Below are 16684 nucleotides of genomic sequence, written 5' to 3' on the forward strand. Positions count from 1 at the left end.
AGTGAATGGTAGAGTATTGAGCGCTTGGAGAGTCCGATATATGGCTCCAACTTAACTCGAACCGACTCGGACTGCGCGCTTAACGGCTTGACAGTTAGAGCTTGTACTAAATTTATATACAAATATGTGCATATGTATGTACGCGCTCATAAACATTAAAATATGTGCTCACACACTCATTTTTCGCTATGGCTATTGGATAACAACAACAACAACAACACTAGCGCATATAACTGACTGACGGATAAGAGCGTTTAGTATCGCTTTAGTTGTGTTCTAAGCCGTTTTGGTTTGTTGTAGTTGTTGATTTTTAATCTTAATGCGCACATACATACACATACATACAGCAGTGAGGGTGTTTAGGGCTTTTCCGGCTCAACTCCACTGACATTCGAAATGCAATAAAAGAGCTGGGGGTTTTCGTGCTGTGAAACAGTCGTCGTTTGAACACGGCTGCTGACGGCTGACAGTTTAGTGTGTGGATCGAGTTTGAATTAAATTTTGATTCGTGTGCTGTTTTTTTGTTGTAAGTTTTCCGTTGTGTTTGGTGGTACGAATTTTATAAATACCGAATATGTGCATTTAAAAACAAGTCAGTTATCTGAAATGCGTGTGTATGTGTGTGCAAATAAATAAAATAATATTTATCATGTAAATATAGTTGGGATTTCGCAGACACACATACACACACACACACGCATGCATCCATATGTGGTTTTAATGTGTTACGCGCAGCAATAAAGCAAGAGGCTCGGACGCTTGAAATACGTGTGCACTTGTCGAAGGCGATTGGGATCGCAAAGAAAATAAATAACAAAAAATAAATAAATAAAAATTAAATGAAAAAAAAATTAAAATGATATAAATAATAATAATGTAAATAACAAAATAAAAATAAATAAATAAAATGAACTTTATTGGACGTGCAAAGTGTCTCAAAGTATATAATAAACATACAAAAATTTTAAGAAATAAAAAAAATAAAAAAATATAAAATTTAAAAAAAAATATAAAAATTAAAAAAAGTAAAATATAAAAAAAAAAAATATAAAAAAATTAAATATAAAAAAAATAAAATATACGAAATAAGTAGCGGAGTGCGATTAGTTATTGAAAAACGAGCAGCTAATGGCATGATCTAACTTTTTTTTTAATATTTACGTTTCAAAAAAATTCGAAAATAATGAAATAAAAAAACTTCATAATGAAAAAAAAAAATAAAAATCTTTAAATATCAACTAATATCTGAATATCGCCTTTTCAACAGCTAAACCATTATAATTAAGGGAAAATAATAAAATTTTGTTACAACAATAAAAATATCTACAGATGTACATACATATGTTTGTTTTACACAACAACAAAAAATAACTATAATTTGAATTTCCCTCAACACGTGTAACTTTTATGTATATTGTGCCTGCTGATTGTTGTTGTTGCTGCAATTTTCTTGGCGCAAACTGACAAGTTGCCACATTTGGCGCTAATAACGCGTTTGTGTTGTTGTTCTTCGCGTTTTATATTGGTAGTTGCATTAAATCAAATGAAATTTTGTTGTTGTGTTAGTGTCATATGTGCCTGTTGTCCAAACTTTCGCAGCACGGACATGTTTCGTACAGCCTGTTTGTGTGCGCGACTCCTTGTATAAGAAGTACGCAAGCGTATTACGGTAAATTCAAAGGCAACTGACCATGTTCAATGTTCGTACGCGCACAGTAAAGTGGCTTTAAGTCAAGCGGCCATTTGGGGTGTTGAACTATGCATATGTATGTACATTTGGTATTGTTTGAGATATGGCAGTATGAGGCATGAATGTTAAATTTTTCTTCTATATTTGTTTCTAAGGCAAAATTAAATTAAATAAAAATCGAAGAGTCAAAATAATTTTATTTGAATTAACTCAAAAACAGTATAAAACAAGAAAAAACGTTAACTTCGGTTGCGCCGAAGCTAAATACCTTTCACAGGTGCATTTCTGTTAGTAACTATGTGTTCAGTTTGTATGAAAGCTATATACTATAGTTAACCGATCTAAACAATTTCTTCGGAGATTACATTGTTGCCTTAGAAATCAACATATACCAAATTTCTTTAATATATCTTGTCAAATGAGAAAGTTGTCCATACAAGAACTTGATTCAAATCGTTCAGTTTGTATGGCAGCTATATGCTATAGTTAACCGATCTGAACAATTTCTTCGGAGATTACATTGTTGCCTTAGAAAATAATATATACCAAATTTCATTAATATATCTTGTCAAATGTGAACGTTGTCCATACAAGAGCTTGATTCCGATCGTCCCAATTTCCGTAAAGATATCTATATCGGCGGTTCCGACAAATACCAATTGCTTGAGGAGGAAGGAAGTATGCAAAACTTCAAATCAGTATCTCAAATACTGAGGGACTAGTTCGCGTTTATACACACGGTCATGGCTAAATCCACTGTGCTCGTCACACAGATCACATATATTTTATAAGGTTTTCAACGCTTCCTTGTGGGTGTTACAAATTTCATGGCAAACTTAATATACCGTGTTCAGGGTATTGAAATGATGAACATATATATGTATGTATGTCTTAAAATGCAATTAAAAACAACATCTTTGAAGTTTTTTCGAAGTAAACAAATATTTATTTTATAATTAGTACTACTAATAATGAAAATGTAAAGGTGATTCACCAAATTTTTAAGATAATCTTTTGCCTTCTTATTGGTTAAAACAAAAAAAATAAGTACAAACAAGAAAAACGTTAACTTCGGTTACAACGAAGCTATAATACCCTTCAGTGATAGAAACGATTCCTCGCAAACAAGAACTTGGCTTTTATCGATCTGTTTGTATGACAGTTGTTGACTTGGGCAAGAACTTTTGCCAAATTTTGTGAAAATATCTCCTCAAATGAAAAACTTTTTCATACAAGCACTTGATTGCGATCGTTCAATTAGTATGACAGCTATACAAGTATGTTATGGTGATCCGATCTTCATAATTTCTTCGGAATTTACACCATTGCTTTAGGCAATATTCCATGCGAAATTGAGTGAAGATATCTCTTCAAATGAAAAAGTTGTTCATACAAGCACTTGATACCGATCGTTCAGTTTGTATGGCAGCTATAAGCTATAGTGAACCGATTTAAATAATTTCTTCGGAAATTGCACCATTGCTTTAGGTAATAATCCATGCGAAATTTGGTGAATATACATATCTCTTCAAATGAAAAAGTTGTTCATACAAGCACTTGATACCGATCGTTCAGTTTGTATGACAGATGTTCCGATATCGACGATTCCGTCAAATGAGCTGCTTCTTTGGGAGGAAAAGACGTGTGAAAAACATCAGACCGATATCTCTAAAACTTGGGCACTAGTTCGAGTATATACTGATAAGACAGGCAGACAGACAGACAGACATGTCTAAATCGACTTAGCTCAGACACAAAAAAAAGAACCGATAATTTATGAAAAAATGCATAAAGGGAATGCCCGAATTTTGAAACGATATATATTTTACAACCGGTTTAAATCTACTAAACATTTAGGCGTTTATCAAATTAGCTTAGGTTGGGAGCTATCGAGTTGGGGATTCCTAGTATTTTCAAAAAAAAAAAAAAAAAAACAAAAACAAAAGAAAGATAGACTTCAGTTCACAACTTGAACTTAGAATTGTGATTAGAGAAACATATTTCACTGCTCCAACATTAAGTCATACAAATTTCTGAGAAAATTTACTTAAAAGTTTGAGAGGCTATACAAGTGCAAACGATGTTCGTTTTCCATCAGGATAAGTGCATTTTGTTATTCACTTTCACCCGGCCGGTATTAAGAACTAATCCATTTCGTAGTAATTCTAAACTAGTACAGTAACAATTACCAGCAAGCACTTAGAGCTACTTCCCCTCTTTCGAGGACTCTCTAAACTGACTTTATAGTATTTACGAGTACTTGAGATAGTACAATTTGTTTTACGATTGTTTTTTTTTGTATTTTTCTTTTCTTTTTTTTTTGTTCAGTCCATAAAAGTATATGACTCTTAATGTCACTTGCCGGTCCTACAATATACCGAAAGCAGATATACATACATACATACATACATACATACAAGTATAAGCGAATTTTTTTCACTGCACGCAACATTTGTGCGTATTATTGAACTCCACGACTAACCGCATACATATAGGAATATATACATACGTACATACTTATGTTTGTATGTAAGAACGTACGCTTGTGCGAGTATATATGGTTCCAGATAGTAGATTTATCCCACTATCTCGACATTTAATTGCTTACGCCCGCCACTACTATGTGGACTACACCAGCAAAATGCGCTTGTCGAAACACATTGTAGGCCATAATTACATATGTACACATATGAGTAAGCAAATAGTTGTATATAAGTATTTAGTCTCATAATTGCGGATTTTAAGTGCGCACGAATTGATATGTCAGCCCGATATTGTGTGTTTGTATGTATATGTGTACATACAATATACAATAGCTGGTAGAACTGTTTTATTGACTCCTTTTCATTTCACGCTTGTTGTTTGTTTTTGAAATTGTTGTTGTCTTTTGGCATTTTTCAACACCACTCATTCATGGTAGCGGAGGCAACAATTGTGGCGCTGAAAACGCTCCAACGCAGTATGCAGCAGATCGTCAAGCGACTAGGGACACTAGAGAACGATCGGCAGCACCTCACTGTTGGCTAAGTTAACTGCACTGCACGATCGCAAATATACGCGATCGCGAATAGTACACAGTTAATAACCAACGTTACTTGTAGTCGCAGAGCAATTGGTTGTATGGACGAGTGTGCGACTTGCCACAACGCGGCGCAGGAGTGAGTACCTGGTGGAGTTGATTTGTGGGGCAAATGCCCCTTAGTGTATACATATGTATATGTAATTTGTAGTATGTGTTGCGTTGATTGGAAGTTATTGAACTTAAGTGTTGCATCGATTGATTTATATACGGACATGTGTTTGCGTGCTTGATGTACATACATACATAAGTATGTATGTAGGTGTGTAACATGGCTTGATTGCTTGTTTGATCGACTGGTTGGTGGGCTTGGTTAACGAGCGCACTTGCCTATCCAGTCAGTCGGTTAGTGAGTTAGTGAGGTAGGTTAGCTTATAAGCGGCAATATGCCTCATAAGTACACACATACATACATACATACTATTTAGTCATACATACAAACATGCATATGTACGTTTATACAAGTTGTGTCCCAAAAATAACCGTACTTTATATTTAAGTTACAAAAAATGCCGCATTATCTGCTGAAAATTTGCAACATTAAAGAGATAGATTTATCTTCTTTCGCTTAACTTCGTGTAAATCGGCAGCTATTAAAGTTACAGCCATTTCAATTGGAGAAAAATTGTGCAATTGTTCCATTTTACAAAGAGCAAATATAAAAATGTGTGTTAAATTTGAAAAAAAAAAAAATAAATCGTTGAGTTATACGCACCGAAGTTTACACTTGGTGTAGACGATTTAAAAATGATTCTGAGCTTTTAAATAACGACCAAATGGCAAAAGCTAAGTAAACGTGTTGATTTGGTTGAAAAAGTGGTGAAAAAAGGTATCGATTAAAGTTTTGCTACCAGAATAAGGCTGAGGGGTTAAATACGAGTAAAAACACTATTGGGAGAATTTTAAACGAAAATTTGGGTAAAGGAAAGATCTGTGTGCGTTATGTTCCACATAAATTATATGTATGGCCAAAAAAGTGAATCAGTTTTTAATGTAATCTTATACACCCTCCCTCCGTATACGCTGGATTTTTTACCTCGTGACTATTTTCAAAACTGAAAACTGACATGAAAGCATTTATGATGATATCCTAGGCATTCAAGCCGCCGTAACCGATGTGTTGAAGAACATATGTATGTATGTACCTATAATCATATAAAAAAAAAAAACAAAAAAAAGTGAACTGCACCGAAGTTGTAATACTCTTCACAGGTGAACTTTTTATAGCATAAAGGGTATAAAAAGTTTTTTTCTTAATTTTGACCTGTCAGTTTATGGTTTTTGAAAGCCACGTATTTGCTACATATAGTGCCCGGATCTGAAAAAAGCAAATTTTCCTGAATCTTCACAAATAAAAGAAAGTTATCCATACAAGGACTTGGGATTGATCTGTCAGTTTGCATGGCAGCTATGTATATGCTGTAGTGCTACGATATCGGCGGTTCTGATAAATGAGCGCCCTCTTAGTGAGAAGGAGATGCGCAAAATTTCAGGATAAAATCACAGAAACTGAGGGAGTAGTTCGCGTATATACAGAGAGACAGACGGTTGTTGCTAAATCGACTCTGCCCGTCACGCTGATCATTTATATGTACATAAGTATGTACATATGTATGTACTACTTTAATATTTTATAGGGCTTTCGATTTCGACGTTTTCTGTTAGGTGTTAAAAACTTTGTGGCAAAAACAAATAAATACTGTTCAGGGTATAAATATAGGATAGTCGAAAAAGGCCTTTTGTATTTCCAATCAAAGTTTAACTTATTTTTTTATATTTATAATGAACTTTAATGACCAAATATTTACCATTTCGGTCGACCCCTTTTTGTAATTTTTCCGCTAGAGACGTTATTCCATCAGTTTAAAACTTTTCTTTTTTCTCGGCGAAAAACTGCGGCAAGTAATTTTCACCGGCTTCTCTTGAAGCCAACTTTACTCCATTAAGGAGTTCTGCATTGACCGAAACAAATGGTAGTCCGATGGTGCAAGGTCAGGGCTATGTGGATGCAACAAAACTTCCCAGCCAAGCTCTCCCAGTTTTTGCCGAGTCATCAAAGATGTGTGTGATCTAGTGTTTCTTCCTTTCTGTTGATCAGTTCTGGCCGTTTCTTTTCGATTGCTTGCTTCAATCTCATCAGTTGTTGACAGTAAATTGTAGAATCAATCGTTCGACCAGGCTGAAGCAGCTCATAGTGGCTGATTCCTTTCCAATCCCATTAAACATTCAGCATAACCTTTCGATGCGTCAATCCTGGCTTAGCGACCTTTTGTTGAGCTTCACCACGTTTGGATCACGATCTTTTTCGCACAGTATTGTCGTGTTTGATCCACTTTTCGTCTCCTGTTACCATTCGCTTCAAAAATGGTTCGATTTTATTTCATTTCAGCAAAGAGTCGCAGATGTGAATTCGGTCCGTTAAACTTTTCACAGACTATTCATGTGGTACCCAAACATCGAGCTTCTTTTTGTAGCCACCCTTTTTGAAATGGTTCAAAACCGTTTGATGATGAATGTTAAGTTCTTTAGCGATGTCATGGCTGCTTATGTGATGGTCCTAGTCAATATTTTCAATAATTTCATCGACTTTTTCAACGATAGGTCGACCAAAGCGAGGTGCATCTTTCACTTCGAAATTTTCAGAACAAAAGCGAGCTAACCATTGTTGTGCTATACGAGCTGATACAGCATCCTCTCCTTAAACTTCACAAATTTCATTGGTTGCTTGCGTGACATACTTCCGTTTTTCATACAAAAATTTCAAAATATAGCGAATTTCTTCAGTATTTTCATTCATTTTTGAACAGCTGTAACTTTTTTCAACTTTCCCGAATTTAATTTGTTCTTGGTTAAATGAAGCTTAAAATCTCACCTTTCCAACACTATATGGTGTGACACTATGTTATTGGTAGCACTGAAGATATACGACTGCAATGACATCTATTTCTATAAAATACGAAAATACTTTTTCGACTACCCAATATATGAATGTGCTGGTTGATCGTTCCAATCAATGTATTGAGTCAAATGGAACCTGTTTTGCATAAATAATAACAACTAAAGATTGTATTTTATTCTATATGCAAAATGTTCGGTTATTTTTTGGACACACCTTGTACATAAGTATAGTACATATGTACATATTCACGATCATACATACATACATATGTAAAGACTCTTGTAAGCTGCTTGTTGAAAGCTTAAATGCTCAATAAAATACACATCACACTTACTCCTCATACATTGCTGTGTATTTGTGTGGAGCTAACACGGTTTTTGCGATTTCTTGCGATGCTTCTTGGCGTCTATCACAATGCTACTTTCTGCAAACACACGTAAATACATTCACACACACATACCGATATGAATGGCACGCACACTTCTCGATAACTTGAATAATTTTTTAATACCTGTGCAAATACGGCTAACAAAATAAAAACAACAACAACAAGAACAACCTATAAAAAGGCTTATACATACATACATAAATATGTACATACTTAAATAGCAATAACAAGAACAACAATCACTCCATAATAACTGAGAAAAAGCACACAGCCAAAAGCAAAAAAGACAAAAACAATTAAAAAGTACAAATAAGATTTTAAGACGCAGCAAAACCAACAACTTAAGTAGTCGCGCAGCGTAAATGCGCAAAGCAATAGCAAGAACAACGGCCATAAATATTGATACAAACCAATCAAACAGGCACGCACGCACACACACACCAACACACACAAGTGATCGCATACCAGCAAAACGCAAAAACGAAAAGGAATTAAGCAAAAATCTAAAAAAAATAGCAAACATTGCAAAAAAATAAAAACAAAAACAAAAAAAGAAATAAAAATTTATAATGGACAAGCCACGCTTATCGCGTTCCGTATAAAAACGTAAGACGGTACAAAATTATCTCTCATTTGTAAATTAACAATCCATCGATCCAGGCGCTGTTTTCGTGTTGATTTTATTTTTTGCGGTTTCCAGCTTGTAACTAAATATCACAATTTCGCTTCACAGTGTGTTTGCTATTTTTGTTGCATTTCAAGCAAGTTCGAATTATTTCACAATTAAACGGCGCTAATTTGCTTCCAACAAGTTGTTGCTATTGTTGTTATTGTGTACACAAAAACACAAAGTATCCGAACATATAAAGAGCTTTATACAAAATATATGTAATATAAAATACACTTGGCTTTATAAAAAATTAACAAAGAATAATAAATATCAAACAATAAAAAAGAAACGCAAATAAAAGAGAAAACGAAAATTACGTGTTCCTGAAATCCTGTCAAAGTAATCCAACAAGCGCAAATTGAAACCTCAATTAAACAAAGTAATACCAACTTGAAATATACATATTTAAACAAAAATATCGTGGTCAAACTACAGCTCCAAGTCTCGCAATCCGCCAAACGCCAACCATTCAACGCTAATCGCTAATCACCTTTTGCTAACGGCTAATCGCTACGCTAATCAAACGCCTCCTTTACGCTTATCAATAAACGTTTTCATTACACTCCAACGTCTTCGTCTGCTTATCCCCCGGTTAGCGTACTCACTGCGTCCTTGCTCTCTTGCTTTATTTAGCTCACGCTAATATTGTGCGAAATTATCCTGTGTTAAGGATAATTTCACTTTATTTACAGCAAATTTACTAATCTTCGCCATCTGCTACAGTTTATTGTTTAGTTGGGAAATTTGAGCACGGAAACAGAAATCAAAGCGCAAACTCTTGAAACACACACACACACCGACAAACGATCAAGGCAGCGGTCCGGCTTGTGAAGCCACCGTCAAAGGAGCGCAGTTTTTGCTGTCGCAGCAGTTTTCTTGTTTATCAAACTGGAGAATACGAGGTATACGCCTGTCTATACAACAGAAAGAATTAAAATGACGCAACAACCGGAGTGGGGAATACGATTTTCGAGGTGTAAGTACATATAAATATTGTACATAATATTATACATAAAAATTTGTGACAAGATTTTAGAAAGGCTTAAATCGACTTGAGTTAATTAAGGCCTCATGAGTTATTCTGTACAGCTTTTTATACGTATGACTATACTTTTTAACTTAAGGCATGGCTAGGAAGTAGAAGATTCAAATGGTAATAAATTAGAGTTAACTGCATTGCCATGATTTTTGTTTGACCTCAAAATAAGTGCCTTAGCTTAAGTCGACTTAAGCTATTTTAACATTTTCTATAAAATAAGGATTACACTTTCATACACGGCGGCAAGCTGCTTAAGTCTACCATATATTGTGATCTGGTTTTCCCTTCAATTATTTATGGTTTGAATAATTATATTGTATTATACGCCATTGGTGATTTTGAACTGAAAAATTTTGTATCGAACCTTGCAACTTTAAACTTTTGCTATGGTGTAACATTTTCAAGTGTGATTAAACTTAAAATATTGTATTTTTATATTTTTTCTCAATGAGTTCGAATCGCTTTGTCAAGACTGATGATCTCTGTTGCTTAAATAATGCTTATAATTTCATCATTATAGTTATGGTAATTAGAAAACAATTTTATTTTTTAAATTTTTTTTATCAACTGAAAGTCTTCTAGACTATTTAAAAGTCTTATATTTAATTAATTATGTTTGCTCATTTTAGGAAATCAAAACAAAAAAAAAAAAAAATAATAAAACATAATATTTTGAGCCTTCTCTTTCTTTTTAGTCATAATTTTTTGGTTTTGTGAAATACAAAAATATTTAATATAATAAAAATATATGTAATAATAAAATATATATAATAAAAACATATTTGAAAATACAATAAAAAAACATAATATTAAAATAACATTTTTTGTATAATTTTTTTTTTTTAAAACGTATAATTGATTTATAAAAATAAAAAAATTTTCAAAACAAAAATATATCGTCAAAAAAAATTCAAAACAGCAAAAATCGATATTGAGTATTTTATTGCTTACGATTCACTACATCCCATTACATAAATGTAGCGTTAAATTTTAAGCTTCTGCTGTCAGATATAACCAATATATAACCATTTTATAACCAAAACTAATTTTTTGTTTCAATGTGACTGATTTCTATTACATCCCCTTTCCTTCGCCTGTCAACTTATGAAAAGTGATGTTACGTTATTTTGCATTTTAAATGATGATATACTACATATATAGGTATTAAAGTTTACTTTATATTTCACGAATTAATTATAAAAAAAATTTGTAAAAATTAGAGTTTATGTATATAATAATGTCACTTTATATATAATTAAAATATTAAAAATTATTTGAAACAGTATTAATTGAAATTTATGCTCAAGATATTGAAAGATAAAAAAAAATTCAAAAATAAATTAAATAAAATTTCTTATACTAGTACAGAAGCCTTTAAAAATTATAACAAATAAAAGAAAAAAATACAAAGCAGATTGAAAACCATCGGAAGCGAAAGATAAAATTACACAAATGAAATTAAAAACAATTTACGGCGATGTCTGGTCGGAAAAAGAAGGGGGAGGAGCGTGGTTTAATTTTTATGAGTTAAAAACGGCTTATCTCGATCTCCGGCAAAACTTTAATCATTTAAAGAAAAAATTTATATGGCAATATTCTAGTTAATGATAAGATCTATAACATTTGTATATTGACTTTTCGCATAATCTCAAAAATTTATGTGAAAAATTCAAATAACCAAATTTTTGTATTTTTTATTTTTATCTGGTACAAACAATTCTTTTCTTTCACAAAATTTGGTATAAACAAATTTTTTTTGTCCTTAACACACTGTCATTTTTTATTTAAAACAACAGTTGATTGTCATACTCATTACGAATTTGTAGAAAAATTCTCTTTCTTCAAATTGTTTGATGTTTTCTTTATTTAAGAAGAAAACAAATAATTGTCAAGCTTAATATTTTTCAACACTCTCTTTCTAAAAACAAGGTTACATTGAGATTACATAACAGAAGTGGTTCGAAATTATGTATGTGTTTACATGTGTGAAATCATGCTAATTTATCTAAATTTATTTCTATACCGAAAGCACAAATGTGTAGCAATTGTTTATTGGTTCTTATGGACGAAAATAAAAATTTATCCGCAACCAATTAATAGCAATAAAATCCTATATTAGGTGATAAGAACACCAGGTGACACATAAAAACTGTTTTTCAGATACTTTTACATACATACATATGTACTCATAAAAGTGTTCATTGATATTACTTTATTGAAGTCAAATAAACATTTTGTTGCTCTAACCCTACTCTAACATACAATATTTTGGGGCAGTTTGGCTTTTGCTTTGAATTCGGCAAACAAACGCTTCAGTAAAAGATTTATGAATAAAAATAATAAATGATTTCAAATGAAAAATTATTTATAAATAAAAATTATTCATATTTAAAAAATAATACCAGAATATATCATATATGCACAAAGTTCCTTTAAATATAGCACGATTATGAATACTATATATGAATAAACGTCACCAAACGTCTGTGACACAGAAAATAAACAAATTAACATTTAATGGAATTGCATAAAATTAGCAATTTACTGAAATGAAATTCGATTAAGAATAAATTACATAATTCAGCCTTACACACTTGGCAACTAAGAACGCAAGTCAGGAAATCATTTAAACACTCATTACTGAAACCACAAACCGCCAAGTTCCAAGATTTTATATAGGTATATTTGCAGATATATAAAATATATTCATATAAATACATATATACAAGTAAGCTTGCTATTAATTAATTATGTAAACGTCGTACAGCAAATTTACACTAAAAACACACCTAAAATTACAGAACATGCCGGCAAAACATGTAAATTTATACAAAGCACCTGCAATGCCGGGAGACTCGAAGCTTAAAAAACTGGCTTCCTAAACTTAATTTTCTTAATTTCTTCAATTAAGCGGTGATTGTGTATATAGGCTATATGCAAGAAAACGATAAAATATTCTAAAAACGTGAATATTTTGTTCCGTTATTAATTTATAGATATGAAGCCAAGAAGAATTGCGTTAAACTCGTTCTGCATGCAATAATATGGAACTGAGTTTAAAGAGAACATGAAAACAGCAGCAAAATATTTTGCCCCTCTCAAAAACATGCTTATAATTTGGTAGAACTTTTTGACGATGACTTTGTTTTGTTTTTTTTTTTAATTAAAAAAACGAATTTTTTTTATTACTTTTTAATTTAAAAGAAAAAAATATAGCGGCGAATATTTTCGTGCATACATACATATATGTATGTTTGAGCTGTTTTAAAAAAATTATAAAAAATACATTATTTATTTAAAATAAAAATACTAATATATTAAGTATTTACTTTAGAAATTGAGAGTATGAACTTCATGTTCGATTGTAACTTTTTCGCAATTACCTTTAAATAACAGACACTCTTTCCAAGTTTTGGCGTATCGAACAAGGAATTGGTACAAATCAAATACCATAGACTAAGTTTTGAACTTAAAATAATAAATTATTAAAACAATTTTGCAATAAATGGATTTGAGAAATTCATTAATTAATTGTATATTCAAAGAACTTTAATAGAAAACTCAAATGCAATAAAAGCTGGTGTTGGCCCTTACCTTTCACTCGCCTATGACTCATTCAATCAAGCCAGTATCTAGCTTCAAACAACCATCTTAATAACGGTTGTATTCCCGGGCTGTTACGTGAAAGTCACAACCCACGCTGAATGCGCTCGTCATTATTGCTTATAAAAAATTCTTGCTGTGGGTTATCTAAAGCCAAGTACACACGTGTAGACTGGTATGCATACATATTTGGACACATGTCAAATAGCACAACGCTGAAGCCACTCGCATTTGCGCCAAATAACATTTCGCAGAGATTGTTGAACCGACTGGCACGTCAATCATGACATGGGAAAATGGCAGTAGAATTTCAAATGAATAAAACGCGATAATGTGAAGTCCAACTGTAAGGAGTGCAAAATGTTTTTATAAAAGCCGCAATTGGAACTTGAGCCAAGTGGCAAAAGAACGCTCAAACACGCTTATAAATTTTAATGCGGCCAAGTGAAATTGTGTTGCAGTTAGGCCTGAGATAATTTGCTAACTTGTTTAATGATTACCGAAAGTAAAAATCCGAAAATCGTTTTAGTTAAGCCTCCTTTTCAAAATCTAGACAAACTTAATGAAAATATTTCTATGTGAATGAGGTAATATGTTGAGAGAGAAGTAACAACACTACCTGAATATGGTATGATACAATGTGATTGGTAGCACTGGAGATATACGACTATTGACAAAATACGAAAAGACTTTTTCGACTACCCTATATTTATGCAATAATTTTACAAATTATTCAAAGCATATTCACGTGATTTGCTCTTTTCAATTCCTCTATCTTATTACTTTTATGGTATTATCTATACATCTATATTATTATTTATATCATTATTCGTTAATTATATATTGAGCGATCATGTGACAGGTTAATATTTTCAGTTCAATTGAATATCGTATCGCCTGTTTTGGGTTTATCTCTTTTCCCATATACATATGTACCTATGTATTTTTATACATAACAACGGCTTTTACATAGACTCTTTCATATAAATACTATATTTGTTTGTTTTTTTATTTAATCTAGAAACCTTTACTTCAGATATGCCCGCATTATTTTGTATCAGATGATTAGTTGGTCAAAATATGAGACCCAAGAACAAATTCATATAGTATATATAGTGAAATCTAATCAGGTCCATGCTTCTTCTTGATTGATAAGAGAACTCAAAAATGCTATTAGCTATCACGAGCCATAAATGCCCATATAAACTTGAAAACGACTTAGTTAATTGCCATGTTTATGACATTGTTAGAATAATTGTTATTTATTATTTAAGTGTTGGCGAGCTCAACAAAGTTTAGACCGCGAGCGATAATGATTGCCAATTTTAATTGCCTGCGCCCGCCGTTTTTGAAAAGGTTTATTGATTGGAACGTTAAGCTGGCAATAACTTGATACTTGGCGAATTTCGAAAGATATCGTAAAGTGCTAATCAATAACGGAAAGAAACACATAGTAATTTGGAGGGGCATGAAGTGGATTACTGGTCCAAAAGAATGTGCATACTTCAATTCGAATGCTATTTTCAGAGTCCTGCATAAATTTGTATGGAAATATTCATGGAAACGTTAGGGAGATTACGCCAAAAATAGGATAGGATTCAACACCTTGAAGAGTATGCAACTTTATTTTTATTAATCATTCTTGTCTTGCATTATATAATAAATACTACGAGATTTGTATTCTCTTTTCCTTGGTCTGCCAACTCGTACTATCCAAGTGATATTAGCGAAATTTTTAATTGAATTTTACCTCTTCATATCTGACAGCACATTCATTAATTAAGATGCATAAAAAAATTAAAGATAAAATAAAAATTATAAAAAAGATATAACAAGATGAAGGACGGCATTAAAAAGTGAACAACTTCTAGCCGATGTGAACGAGTATTCAAATATTTGACAGCTGTCAGTTAAAGTTCTATATGTATGTAAATGGTTATATGCATACATACAAACAAGCATTTATTTATCATCTGTTGATTTGACAATCATGACACTTTGAAGCCATTGAAAGAGCGATTATAACGAGCTCACGATTATATTCTTATAGAAGTATGTAACTATATAAACATTTACCTACATAGTATGTATGAATGTAGGTATGTTCGTATAGAAGCACCATTTAGCATAATTGCTGATGAACTTGATTGACTGGCGTATATCGTGTGCGTTCACACACATATTCTTTGGTATACTATATGTACATGTATGTATGTATGTCGGTAGACTATTATCTTGAAAACCTCAGTGATTATTATTCTATATAATATTGAGCTCTATGATAATATTTAATAACTCTTGACAGAACCCATGGCATCGCGTAAAAAATAATAATAAATATATGTAAATAATTGGCTGAATCAATCACTTTCACTTAAATGGCATTCACCTAATGCATATATAAAATAATTAAAATGCCAGAGACATTATTAATATGTAAATAGTTTATATGTAGCATGCACCTGAAGATAAACATATGTTAAATGTAGCAGTGAGACATCAATGTAGTCAGAAAAATATAGTTTGTAAAGAAGAAAATTAACTGATCCCTTAAAAGCCAGTTCTGTAACTGTGCTTTAGAGCAATCAAATGTCGAATGAAAAATAAGAAACTGTCAAATATGAATTTCAAAAACACAAATCTGATAACAGTTAGTTTCTGTTAAACAATTTTGTTAACAAAAATTCATAAAAAAGAAACTAGTATGTCTACATATTTTGTAGTTCTGTAAAAACTTTCAAAACAAATCACTTCTGAATTCTACTTTATAAAGCTTTACACCATGAATTAGAATTCAGTGATATTCGAAAACCTTATATCATTATACAATTTCTTTCTTTTATTCTCACTAAAAAAATTCCATTCGACATAAAGATAGCTTTACGGGTATATAGTCATATTGTATATGCTTAAACGTACACACATTTTCATATACATATAAATATGTATACGTATGTATATAAATATATATAACTATGTGCTAAAGAGTTGCGATAATATTCGCTGACAGTCTCGACTCTTATCTGCTCCAATTCGCAAGCAGAATGGGATTATTATTAAGAATAAAGCACATCAACCATAAGAATTGTGACCGTTAATGGGTTAGTATGCGTTAATTATTAAAGCTTTTGAAATAACTACGAAACCAAGTATCAGAATTCCCTCACATCATAGTAATAGAACTGAGAGAGCGCTAAAAAACTGTTAAAATTGCTCTGACAGACTTTATTCTAACTCAGTATGCTCTACAAGTACATAGTTTCGGCCTTCAATAATAAATAAATAAAGAAATTGTTACACCTAAGGTGATTGTCAC

At 32.0% G+C, this 16684-nt stretch overlaps 1 protein-coding gene across 4 annotated transcripts in view; it reads left to right on the forward strand.

Moving 5' to 3' along the window:
- The first annotated feature begins 422 nt into the window (after window positions 1–422).
- Window positions 423–16684, forward strand: part of LOC120769734 (putative inorganic phosphate cotransporter) — a 32942-nt gene continuing 16680 nt past the window's right edge. Inside the window, exons 1-2 of one of the 4 annotated variants that reach the window (XM_040096884.1) lie at window positions 423–526; window positions 9450–9702. In XM_040096884.1, the coding sequence (XP_039952818.1) occupies window positions 9663–9702 (40 nt within the window). In that variant the 5' untranslated portion in view covers window positions 423–526; window positions 9450–9662. Of the gene's footprint in view, window positions 527–4524; window positions 4849–9396; window positions 9703–16684 lie in introns of those variants that run through there. The other 3 variants (XM_040096885.1, XM_040096886.1, XM_040096887.1) reach the window with 3 other exon arrangements.

The sequence above is a fragment of the Bactrocera tryoni genome, chromosome 2, assembly GCF_016617805.1.
Source record: "Bactrocera tryoni isolate S06 chromosome 2, CSIRO_BtryS06_freeze2, whole genome shotgun sequence".
NCBI lineage: Eukaryota > Metazoa > Arthropoda > Insecta > Diptera > Tephritidae > Bactrocera > Bactrocera tryoni.